The sequence below is a fragment of the Quercus suber genome, unplaced genomic scaffold (assembly GCF_002906115.3).
Source record: "Quercus suber isolate HL8 unplaced genomic scaffold, Cork oak 2.0 scaffold_751, whole genome shotgun sequence".
NCBI lineage: Eukaryota > Viridiplantae > Streptophyta > Magnoliopsida > Fagales > Fagaceae > Quercus > Quercus suber.
The window spans coordinates 175,913-189,752 of NW_027070187.1; the positions used below are offsets into that span (position 1 = coordinate 175,913).

Sequence of the window (13,840 nt, forward strand, 5' to 3'; positions counted from 1 at the left end):
ATCATTGATGGTTCATGCCTAGCTACGACTGAGACCTACCTGCCTATCCATGTATGCCACTAGTGTCTTCTGTCATCTCTCTCTCTCTCTCTCTCTCTCTCTCTCTCTCTCTCTCTCTCTCTCTCTCTCTCTCTCTCTCTCAGGGGGGGGGGGGGTAATGCTGAGGTTTGATCATGTTGTTTAACCCTCCATACCAACTATACGAGTAATCTGAGCTGATTGAATCAAGTAGAGACCATTTGTTATCTCCACCAAAGTCCAGATTGTCCTTTTGATGGAAACTTTTGGGATAGGTTATTGCCACAAAACACTAGTAATGCCAAGTTATTTTCCATGGAAATTAGGTTACTTTGGTTCGGTTTTGGATTATTATTGGGTTCACTTTCACGATTTTTAACTAGTAAAAAATAATACATTAATTTGCCAGGCTCATTTTTATGAAAAAGGTAGCCTCATTAGTCATGATGAGAGCTAAGAGCTCTCCATCCTGATTGTTGGATTGCCATATTTAGTTTTTCTTTTGATCACTAATGTCAAGTAATGCATAGATTTGTCGAGTGTTATCCTCTTTGTAGCCTTAAATTGAACGGTCTTAATTGTAGCCTTAAATTGAACGATCTTAATATCTACTGCTTTAATGGTCTGTCACTATTTCCTGTTACATTTGTAGACCAACATGTTCCTCTGTATAAACACGATATACCCAAAGAAAAAAGAGAAGCGTTTCATACACATCACTCAAATCTGGCACATAATATTTTTATTTGTTTTTCTTGGTTCAGATGTACTTGCATTGTAAGATTTTTATTTATTCTTTAGCTATTTAACACTTAACAGGATAGAGTTGGGAACTTGAGAGGAGGTATGGAATTTCTTGAGCTCTGTGGGTTTGAGAGAACAGAAGGGGACGAGTCCTTGTATCTTCCTGATGATAAGGTCGACATGGAAATTCTAAACACAGCTGGGTCTGAATTGAAGTCTGCAATGACCAACCCCTTCTTTGGGCTTCTAAGTGTGTAAGAGAGGATTGTACTGTGATTTTAGGTCAAATGACTTGGGGGCCAAAATGGCCCTTTACCATCAAATTTTGTTTTGATCAAATTTTGTTTCTGCAGAAGGAATGTAAAAATCTGTGCCTTTGCTTTGAAGTGTAAAACTACCAAGAATAAACAGGGAAATGGAATTTGAACTTGAATTTTGTGCTAATTCAAGTTCATTAGTATCCCTTGTTCCCTCTCTCTTTTTCTCTCTAAAAAAAATTGGTTAATTCTGTTTGAATTGTAGATAATTTTTATGAATATAGATTGTGCTTAAAAATAATATATTTCTCCTTGGCCACTTTTATAATATATTTATGCCCAAAAATAATATATTTCTCCTTTGCCACTTTTATATTTAAATAAACCATTTTTTAATTTGTATTGGATAACTTTTTATCATTTATTCTATTTTTCTATTTTTAAATGAATATGAAAGAAAAGTCTTTGAATATGCATAAAGATGCTAAACAACCATTTGGCATTATGGTCTAACTTTTTATTAAAAAAAATAAACCTCTAAAATAGCAGGAGCAGCACCAGTACATGCCTCTACAACTAGTTTTGTTTAAAAAACCCCGACCAACTGCAATTTAAGACAGATTGGTACCCGAGATTCACATACTCGGGTACCAAGCTGCCTTATTTTAAAAAACTATTGAACTGCAAAATTCTTAAGGCAGCTTGGTACCCGAGTTTGTGAAACTCGGGTACCAATTTGCCTTACATATTTTTTTAAAAACACTGAGCCAAAAAACACTAAGCCAGCTGCGAAATTTGGGCAGTTTTAACAAGGTACTCGAGTCCTTGAAACTCGAGTACCTACTCCCACAGTTATTGCCCACCTACTCACATACGAACTAGCTCCAACGGTGCGAGTAAATGCTAGTTAATGGTACTCGAGTTCTTTGAGCTCGAGTACCATTTAACCAAATACCAACCCATCAGCATTAAGACATTTTCAGTACAAAGCTCTTGAGAAACTCCATGTGCGAGTCAGATATTTTCAGCATAAACTTGACTGTTTGGTCACCATCTGCAAGTCCTTGAGCTGTGTCAGTGCCTTCATCAACCAACGTGCTATCCATTTCACCGTTGAGTCAATTCTCTTGTGACCAGTACATAGAGGTATTTGTTAAATGCTTAGTTTTTAAATTTTTTTGCATGAGTTAAATGACCTCAATGAGTTTTTAGATTGTGTTTGTATGAGATTTTTATGCATGACTTTCATGTAATGAGTTTTGCAATATTAACTGTGTACAACTGCTGATACATACATGGTTCTATATATATAGTGGAAATTTAACTGTGTAATGAGTTTGGCCATTTTCACCTCAAAACGAGTATTAAATTTAATTACATAATATAATAGTAGAAATGTCAACTGAAACATCTTTTTATTATTACCACATAGTCACACATCCAGATGGTTTTGAATCTTGGCCTTGTAATCTATATACGGCCAGAACTGCAAGCATAATGTAAGCTATAACTCATTGGCATTAATAGTTTAGAACCATCAATATAAAATTAATATGAAAATTGACAAGAAGTATTTTCTAGCTATATGCTAAACATAAATAAAGAAATGAAAACATAAATCATATCGATAGCATTTACTCGTTCAAGGTTAGAAATTTCAGAATTGCACTTCACTAATGTGAACTTCTTATCTTTAAGGTAAATTGAAAAAAAATTTCTAATAAAATTCTAATAACATTAACTATTTTTTTAGATGAAGTAAAAAACAAAATAATAATATGCAATTAATATAAACTTATAAATTACGTAAACTCCTTTTTTCTTTCTATTTATATCAAGTTATCAATTTCTTCACAATTTAAAATTATCTGATATAAAAGTGGGGCTGTATATACAGTTTGGTATATTTTTTCCTTTTCTTACCGTACAGTTTCTTAATATAATCTTTCCTTCTCATACTTACCTTACCTATGAAACTTGCATATAATATGAATTCATTACTCATCAAAGAAATTGAGTTAATAAAATAAAGTCGAAATGGTTGACATTTTATTATTTTATTTGTGAATAGAATATATATATGGTTAAGTGCACATTATGATCGAGATTCAATTATTTATATGTCTATACCAGTGGCAAAGCCAGGATTTGACGTTAGGGGGGGCAAAATTTATAACTAATATACAGGTGTCTCCATAAACAAATACATACTGTGTATGTAGCATACAACATATGCATTATATATACAAAATATTAACCAAACTTGACAATTAAATGCCAGTATTATGAATAGTAAGTGATCATTCAATATTGAATCATTGCATATCATTATATTGCATATATTTTATTAGTTTTTTTTTTTTTAATATATAGCCAATAATATAATCCCCTACTATATTTTATGGAATTTTTCATGTAATTGTTTCCAAATTTTATTGCTTAATACTTTTGAAAGGAAACTTTTTTTTTTTTTGGGGGTGGTATTTTTGTCTCTTCAATTGAGACTTTTTCTTCTTTATTTAAGTTTATTTTTTATCATTGTTTTTTTATTTTTTTATTTTTTTAAATTTGAACTTTAAAAAATATTGATAAAGTAAAAAAAAAAGATATGAAGATATATGATAAATCAATTGAGTTTGACTTTTCAAAAAGATAGGGAAATATATATATATATATATATATACACACACACAAAAAAGGATGTATGGTAAGCAACTGTGGCTCTCCACTTTACAATTTTATTTCAAAACATGTAGCTGAAGGGGTTTTTAATGCAGCTTCATTACTCATGCACTATTTATCACAGTTTCAATTAAGTCTCCACCTTTTACTGCTACACACATAAAAAAGGAAAATTTTGGGCAGGGTCAGGGGGGGCAAGTGCCCCCTCTCGACCCCCCCTGACTCTGCCCCTGGTCTATACACATGGTCAAGGAGGTTGAGTTTGAATAGAAATTGTTTTTATCATACGCCAAATTTATGTAACTATTTATAGATTATGACAACTTTTAATATTGTTAATAACAGGTCGGTGATGAATTTTCACTTTTTCTATGTGTACTACGATGGAGAGACGTATTATCATGAGTTAAATGGGTTGTCATACCAAGGCTCAAACCAAAAGCAAAAATGTGTTAAGGTGAAGCGTGGGATAGGGCTTATGAATTTGAAACGAAGAATATTGAAGGCGATGGGGTTAGACCAGTGTAGGCATAACATTTCCATCGTGTATCGAGCACCTCAACTGGTTGTAGGCACCCAGGTTTTCTACAAGTCACTACAGTTATCGTGTGGCGCCGAAGTGAAGATGATGTGGGAAGTTGTTGAACAAATGGTGGTGAAAGGATTTGTTGCTTCGGAGCTCTATGTCACTATTGAGCCCACCATAGTAGAGGCTGGAGAGGGTTCACAACATACTGTTTTGGATGGAACTACAAATGAGCACATCGAGTCAATACCACTACAGTCTTATCAAGGGTGTGTAGAGAACACAGGAGATGGGTATGGCAATGAACCATGGCAAACATTTCCTGGTGTGAACTCAACTGAGGAGGAGGCAGGGCCCTAAGAAGTGCATAAAGGAGAGCATTTATCTCATGATGAGCTGCATAGGGGCACATTCGAAAATGAAGATGATTACGGAGTTGCTGATGATGCAACCGATATTGATGTTACTAGGGATGAGTTCGAGGAGTTCCTAGATACCATGGGTGAACATGAGGATGTTGATCATATCAAAGATGTGGTTGTAGAAGAGAATAGAGACACATGCTCAGGTCCTGATCCTACACCAAAATGGTTCACTAAAAACACTTGGGATAATATGTTTGATCCATCACCGGTTATGCAAGCGGAAGTATCAAGTTGGACGCCTGGGGAGCAGCCACAGAAAGGGATGGTATTTGCCACTAAATTGGCAGTAAAATTTGCATTGACTTGGTACACATTGCAAGAGAATTTTAGCTTCAAGACTGAGCATTCAGACTTAGAGAGGCTTATAGTGAGTTGTGAGGATGATTCCTGTCCATGGTCAGTCCGTGCGACTTGTTGCAAGGGAGACAATGTCTGGAAGATCGCAAAATGCAAGGGCGCCCACACGTGCGACAAAATTCAGAATGCTCACGATGGTCGGATGATTGATTCGATGTTCCTAACATATGTACTTGAGCGCTATATATGAGAAGACCCTGCGTATAAGATAAAGAACTTATGCCACGTTGTTTTGGCAGACTTAAAACACGAAGTATCTCAGTACAAGGTATTATTTAATTTGCATTCTTTTTTCAATACAATGTAGAGACATGCAGACCAGTCTAGTGTAACCAAGATACTTTTTCCCAAAACCCATGAATACTTTATATTATGAAAATTGAAATTGAAAAAGAAAAAGAAAAAAATGAATAAAGAGGAAGAAATATTATATTCATCTTATAGCCTTAGAAGTCTTCATTTGTTTTCTTCAACTATAATGATTTAACTTGTATTCATTTCTAACGTAATCATTATGGTTCACATACAAGGTATGGGTTGCCAAACAAAAGGCCGTTGCAGTTATATACGGAGATTTTAAGGAGTCTTATGCAGTGTTGCCGCGTTTTTTGGCAGGACTTACGGATGCAAGTCCGGGTACACAGTATAACTTACTACTGGACGATAATTATGAACGGGGAACCTGTACATTCAAGTCTGTATTTTGGGCGTTTTGTCCATGTATTGTTGGGTTCAAGAAGTGTAGGCCTGTGATTAGCATTGATGCAACCCACCTCTATGGAAAATATAAAGGGAAATTGATGATTGCAATGGTGACAGATGCTAATAATAAGATTTATCCACTAGCCTTCGCCGTTGTCGAGAGCGAGAGCACAGAGACTTGGGGTTGGTTCTTGGCTTGTATAAGAACGTATGTTACCAACCGAAGAGACCTGTGTGTCATATCTGATAGACACCCTGGGATACAAGCTATCTTCAGAGACACTAATCGAGACGTCTCCCTGCGACCTCCCATGACAGAACATCATTACTGCCTTTGTCATCTATGCAGTAATGTTAACACTAGATGGAAAAATGAAACTTTAAAGAATCTAGTATGGAGGGCAGTAAGTGCTACCTAAGAGCGAAAGTTCAATGCCACTTTTGATTCAATTGAGAATGTCAACCGGGATGCGCACCGATATCTAAAAGATGTGTTCAAAGAGAAATAGGCTCTAACTTTTGACAACGGTTACCGTTATGGGGCGATGACTACAAATGTGTCCGAGTGCTTCAATGGTGTTCTAAAGGGTGCTCGTAGCCTGCCTATTACGGCAATGGTGAAATACACATGGTTCAAACTAAATGCCTACTTTGATGATCCTCGTAATAAGAGCATAGCGTAGTTGAAATCGGGTCAAAGATGGACTAAATATGCCTTGGATATCTTCATGAGAAATAAGGCAAAGGCAGAGAATCACAGGGTGACGAGATTGAGCACGCAACAACAATCATATCAAGTAGATACACCGCATAATGCAGGGACTGCTGGAGGTGGGGATCACACACATGGAGATAATTTGTTGCAAAGAACTTGCACATGTCAGAAATGGAAACTGTACAAGATACCATGTTCACATGTCATTGCAGTTTGTATTAGGTATCGACATGATGCAGAGCAGTACATTGACCCATACTATAGCGTGGATGCACTGTTCTGGAGCTATGCTCCCGTTTTCCCTGTGTTGAAAGATAGATTATCATGGCTGGATCCTGAAGAAACTCGAAAAGTCCTCCCTAACCCCCGATTGATCCGAGGAAAAGGTTGCCCTGTCTCAACACGAATCAGGAATGAGATGGACGAGGGTGGGAGACAGCCGAGAACCACACCATGGAAGGAGGGGGGGAGGAAGGTGCAATGCGGGTTGTGTGACCAAGAGGGGCATAACCGAAGAACATGTCCTAAGTGAAACGAGGTACAGACGAGTGGTGGTCTCGCGGACTAGGTACGCTAAGTTTGAACCATGGCATCCTTTTAAATGTAAATTTTTTCCATTTTTTTAATGCTGATAGTAGAAGTTCTAACTTCTGACTTGTTCTTAAACATTGCTACCAATCAAAGGAATTGCCTACACTCTCACAATTGAACACTTTAGTTCCTCCTAAATGTCTTTGATTGCACTAGTTCAAAACTTCAAATTATTATGCTTATGATGATGATGACTTTCTCTTTATATTTAAATTATTGAACTTGTGTATGGTTTCTATTTAAATTATAATGTGCTGTCCTTAAGCTTGGCATTTTGAGCCATCCCACTATGTCCTGAAGAAACTAGGCATAATGACACCAAGTGAAAAGAAAACCCAAAAAGTTGAGTGACAAAGTTAATGAAGAAGTTCATGGCTGACTTCTACAATGCATGTGCATAAGTTCATGGCTAACTTCTACAATGCATGTGCATATGTGTTATATATATAGGAGTTATAATAAGTCAGACTATTGACTTAACTATAATCCAAAAACCTTTTCGTAGTTAGCTGGATTTGGCTATTGAAATCTTATTCACCAATGACTCTATCTACGATCATATCTCTTGTTAAATCAATGACTGTAATGAAAACTTAGGTCAGTCAGTGTTGTTACTATACACTTCCTCTGTTGCTTTGATTTCCTTTGATAAGTAATCACCTTCGCTAATTTTGTGTTCCGGAAATTTGAATTTCCTTCAAGAAAAAAGTACAAATATAACTTTGCCCTTCTACTTTATTACATGTGAAAGGCCTGTGTAAGTAAATTAAATGGAATTTGAAGCATACCATATCGCCAATTTCCATCGACTGGCATTCCAAAAACACTTTATACTTTCAAAATTTCGTAGTCCTTATGCAAATTGTTTCAGTCTGCAGCTCATGTTATTACATATCATAGTTGTTTTATTAACTAATGCATTTGGCAATACTATTAGGTTGATCCAACCACTGGTGAGACAGAGGATGATGGTGTTGAAGATGAATACCAGCTAGAGGACCTGGAGGTTGTAGCAGCTGATTACATGTTGAAAGTGGGGGTCTCCAATTTCAAAAGTGCATGGGAAAGCATGGGTGATGACTGCCATGCATTATACTATTACTGGCAGGGGAGATTTTCTCTTTTTTTTGGGGGGGGTGGGGGGGGGGGGGAGGATATACTCTACCAAACAACACCTACTTATTTTGGGTTTGCCTTAACATCTCAGTGATCTTAATTTTTGGTCTTTTTTTTGGGGTCCTGAGTCTTCCTCTTAATATTTTTCATGTGTATGTGCCATGTGCATCTTGTACATAAACACAATATAAAATGCAATGTAATGCATTTTTTGCAACTGTGGAAATTGTAAAAACAAGGCTTTTGAAGTATTTAAATAAGGAATTACATGAAGTTTCCTACGCCTGAGCAAAAAAGAGAGTTCCTATGTGACATGTTCTGTCGTATGATTCTGTTTTAAGCAAATGTGAGATCTTGTGCATTATCCAGAAATTGGCATACAGGGAATTTTTGGTACAGGGAATTTTTTGGCTCAGGGTTTTTTAGCCCAGGAAAAGTTTCAAGGCAGCTTGGTACCCGAGCTACAGAAACTCGAGTACCAATCTGCCTTATTCCACTTGGCCATTGTTTTATTGGCGTAGGGATTTTGGTTTAAAAACTTGGTACCCGACAGGGAGAGGGTTTGGGCATTCTGGTGTCCTGGTCTGAGAGTGAGAAGTGAGTTGGAAATGGGTTATTAGGAATGAGTTTAAGCGGACCTGGGTAATTTTTTTAAATAGTACTCGAGCTCAGGAAGCTCAAGTACTGTCTAAATTTTTTTTTAAACAGTACTCGAGCTTCCCAAACTCGAGTACTGTATTGAATTTTTTAAATCCAATTGCTACCAGCAAATGGCGCCAATACAGATTGATACCCGAGTTCACTGAACTCGGGTATCTCATTGAACAGTACTCGAGCTCTTGAAGCTCGAGTACCGTTTGGAATCTTTAAATCAGCTGTCATGTCAGTGTGCCACGGTGGAAGTAAAAAAACATAGTACTCGAGTACAGGAAACTCGAGTACTTAAAAAGATGGTACATCCCCAATTATTTCTGAAACAGTGTTTTTGGGCCAAATATTTCCAAAATTGGTGGTAATGGGCCATTTTGGCCTATTAAATGGGTTGTGAAGAATGGCTCTTTACTGAACTTTTGGGCTGATTCTTTGGGTCTTCGATCTGCCTAGTAGGGGTTACATTGAATCTTATTACTGTTGGTGTATGGGCATGGCAAATTCGTTGTACTCCTAGAATTGTTTTTTTGGCCACGGCTCTGTAAAGTTGTTGTGTTCATGATGATAATAGCACTATAGTGGGAGATAGTCCATCGAGAATGGGCAAGCAAGTGCCTAGTAATGTTTGCCCTCTATACAATTCCCCTCCAGAAACACTGGTCCATACTCTTTAAGTTTGAGAATTGGGATTCTTTGGAGGGTTCTATTTCCGATGGCTTTGTGGTCAATTACCGTTTGGTTGAATGACAATCGCTTGTGCAATAACAAACTTGGTCCTGTCTTGTGAAAGACGAATGTTATTTATAAATTTTATAAGATAGAAATGCTTACACACTCCCTAAACTTTAAGATAGTGACCATTGCATTCTTTGAACTTTTATTTTGACCAATTTACTTCTTGAACTCTACACATATGCCAAATCCTCTGTTAGTCTGATGTTAACCAAGTATATGCACGCGAGACATACGTGATGTTCAAAATACCAAAATAAAAAATCCAATAAGAAGAAAGAGAAGCATTTTGAGTGAGAGAGACAATTGATTAGAAGTCAAAACCATCGTAACATCCCTCCCTCCACACGGGAAGTCTTTGTCCCACCGTCCATGGTCCTACCGAGCTGTTCAACCGCATATATGGATTTCTTGTTTGATAGCCACCATGTTACTGATATTTGCATTACAAAGATTTTTCAATGTGTTAGTTTCAAGACTCTATTTTACAACAATGAATTTTGATTTACGAGTTTGGAATGTTGATAATTTAACTTTCAAGCATTGTGTGGACAAATTCCTTGGGAGATGTAATCAACAACCAGATTAAAATCTAAGCCAGTAGCGAAGTCCCCCATATATATTAACAATCTTTACCAGCACAACAAAGAAAACTACCAAAACTCACGAATCCAATTCTAGATTCCAACAACACAAAACAATTATTCCACCGAATTCATCTTAAAACCCAGATTTTTTTTTTGGCGTAAAAAAAATAGTGAAAGATGAAACCATATATATTTCTATCTGTTATTTATACATGAAAAACATTACAAAAATCTGCCGTATGCAATGTTTATAGCAATTATAGCGATTACACATTTAGTCCACCTTTGAAAAATAAAGTGCACATGGACTAAATTACTATTAAGCTCTAGGGATCTAATAAAAGAAGAGTGACTGACCTATTTTGAATTTCTATTTTTAGGATCTATTTTGTTTCTGAAATTCGAGTTTGACTTTGAGTTTAGGGTTTATTTATGGGTAATAGTTAATAAACAAGATATTGTACCAATGACACTTAATATACGGTACGTAAATTGTTAATTGTGATGCAGTAATAATAATCTAAAACGGTTTGTCACAGAGAAGATGGGTTTCTCCAAAAACAATGTATTTTGCACAGAATTCACATGTATAGATTCCTCTAGGAAATGAGGGATTACGGTAATTTAGATGAATATATAATTATTTAAAGGAGAGCATACCACTGACCCACGTGAATGTCATCTGGCAATTTGGCATAATGTTTTTTTTTTTTTTTTTTTTTTACAAGATAGAATTTCTACTCTAACCTAATGTAAGTGTATATGTGTGTGAAACTCCCTCCTGAAAACTTAAACCCCGGCTCTTACACCCCACACCTCACACCCCACAAGCACTTATACTTGTGAAGTGACCATCGCACTAAGGGTGTGCGGTGGTCAATTTGGCATAATGTTGCTAACGAGCAAAATGTATGAACCTATCTTAATTAATAAATGACTTTTTATTTTATTTTTAATAAATAAAAGGTACGAGGGACTGGTAAAAGTATGACTTTCTTACTTGAGTGTTACCATAGTAATGTCATACTTGTTGGATCTGAGTAGGGGTGGCAATTTTTACCCATATCCATGAACCCGTCCATTACCCACCTTATTTGGATAAGTCTTAACCCAACCCATTTGAATATTTGAGTTAAATGGGTAAAGACCCATTTGGTTATTTAATTAGATGGGTCTAAATGGATAAATCCACTAATACCTACTAAACCCATCTAAAATTTAAATAAACAACATAAAATCTAAATTTCTAGAAAATGACCAAAATACTCTTGAAACCTAATAAATGACCAAAATACTCCCAAAATCTAAAAAATTACCAAAATACCTCCAAAACCCAAAAAATGACCAAAATACCCCCCAAAACCCAAAAAATGACCAAAATACCCCCCAAAACCTAAAGAATGAACAAAATACCCCCAAAATCTAAAAATTACCAACATACCCCCAAAACTCAAAAAATGACCAAAATACCTCCGAAACCTAAAAATGACCAAAATACCCCCAAAACATATAAAATTACCAAAAAATGACCAAAATACCCATGAAACCTAAAAATGACCAAAATACCCTCAAAACCCAAAAAATGACCAAAATACTCCCAAAAACCAAAAAATGACCAAAATACCTCTAAAACATATAAAATGACTAAAATACCCTCGAAACCTAAAAAATACCAAAAAATGACCAAAATACCCCCGAAACCCAAAAAATGACCAAAATACCTCTAAAACCTATAAAATGACTGAAATATCCCTGAAACCTAAAAAATGACCAAAATACCTCTGAAACCTAAAAAATGACTAAAATAACCCTAAAACCTAAAAAAATTACCAAATTACCCCGTAACCTAAAAAATGACTAAAATACCTCCGAAACCCATAAAATTACCGAAATACCCCCTAAACTTTAAAAAATGACTGAAATACCCTGAAACCTAAAAAAAAATGACTAAAATACCCCATTGAAACCTAAAAAATGACCAAAATACCCCCAAAACCTAAAAAATGACTGAAATACACTCGAAACTTAAGAATTACCAAAATACACCCTAAACCTAAAAAATTACCAAAATACCCCCTAAACCTAAAAAATGACTGAAATACCCCTGAAACCTAAAAAATAACCAAAATACACTGAAAACTAAAAAATTACCAAAATACCCCTAGACCTAAAAATGACTAAAATAACCCCAAAACCTAAAACAATGACCAAAATACCCCAAAAATCTAAAAAAATGATTGAAATACCTCCAAAACCTAACAATTACCAAAATACACCATAAACCTAAAAAATTACCAAAATACTCCCTAAACCTAAAATGTTAGGACATATGTGTATTCACTTGTTAAGAACATATGTCACTTATTTATGTAAATTGGCTAATCCTTTTGACAAAACGCACTCTACTTGTAATTGGGTAGTTCTAGGTGTTTTTAATACTTCAAGAAACAAGGTTTTAAGAACAAGTGTTGAAGTCATCAAGTCTGTCCAAGAACAAGCAAGCTGATGTGCAATTTCATTAAAGCTCGACACCTGCTCGATAGCTACCTCGACACCTGATATCTGTCGAGATTTATAAAATCAGCTTTTCTGATTTGATTTTCTTGGGATCCGTGAATATGGTTTTGGGCCTTCTTTTCTTCGAAACCTAAATATATAAAATGATTGTTTTAAGAGCCGTCAAGTGGTACACAAGTTGCAAAAGAATTGAGAAATCCTTGTTCAAGCAAATTGTGATCAAAAGACGAAGTTCTTAACCTAGTTCATCTTCTCTCTAGAAGTTGCTGTGTATGTACACCATAGGGTTTTGTAACTAAGCATCTTCCTGATCTTCATTGTATATGATGAACTGAAGAACTTTGCAGCCAACCTCTCCTTCTCAAGTTGGTGTTTGAAGTCGCGTACTGGGATCCGCGTATTGGTTAGTCACGTACTTGGGAGCCGTGCATCAAAGGTGAAAATTGTCACTACAGATCAAGTCCAATTGGGTATTGGGGTAAGGGTTCAACTGTAGGTTGGTAAGGTACTTGGGATTCCTTTACTTGTAACCGCTTGATTTGATAATAGTGGAGTTTCGGGAGTGGTGACCTGAAAATCACCCGGTGGGATTTTTGCCGTTAGGGTTTTCCCCATTCGTAAACAAATCACCGTGTCATTTATTTTTCCGCTGCATATTTAGTATTTGGTGATTTGTTTGTGCTTCCACATATTTGCATGTTAAATTGATTAATTAATAACTTGGCTAATTAATTAATTAATTTTATCACAAGGGGTCATTCAATTTGTGGCCTATCATAAAAAATGACTGAAATACCTCCAAAACCTAAAAAATAACTTAAATACCCCCGAAACCTAAAAAAATTACCAAAATACCTTGAAACCTAAAAAATTATTGAAATACCCCCAAAACCTAAAAAATGACCAAAATAACCCCAAAACCTAAAAAAAATGATTGATAAAAACCCCTGAAACCCAAATTATGACCAAAATACCGCTAAACATGTAAGATGACCAAAATACACCAGAAACATCTAAAATTACCGAAATAGAGGTTTAGGGTATTTTGGATGTTTCGAGGATATTTTTGACAAATTAAAGGTTCTAAGACTCTTTCAGTCATTTTATAAGTTTCGAGGGAATTTTGGTAATTTTTTAGGTTTCGGGGTTATTTTGATCATCTTTTAGATTCTAAGGGTATTTTAGTCATTTTTTAGGTTACGAGGGCATTTATGTCATCT

General features: G+C 35.7%; 1 protein-coding gene across 1 annotated transcript; it reads left to right on the forward strand.

Moving 5' to 3' along the window:
• The first annotated feature begins 864 nt into the window (after nucleotides 1-864).
• Nucleotides 865-6,394, forward strand: LOC112011706 (uncharacterized). Its single transcript, XM_065766845.1, has 5 exons — nucleotides 865-1,016; nucleotides 4,047-4,520; nucleotides 4,632-5,178; nucleotides 5,540-6,115; nucleotides 6,221-6,394. Exons 1-5 carry the CDS (start codon nucleotides 865-867, stop codon nucleotides 6,392-6,394), a joined length of 1,923 nt encoding a protein of 640 aa, XP_065622917.1.
• The last annotated feature ends 7,446 nt before the right edge of the window (nucleotides 6,395-13,840 follow it).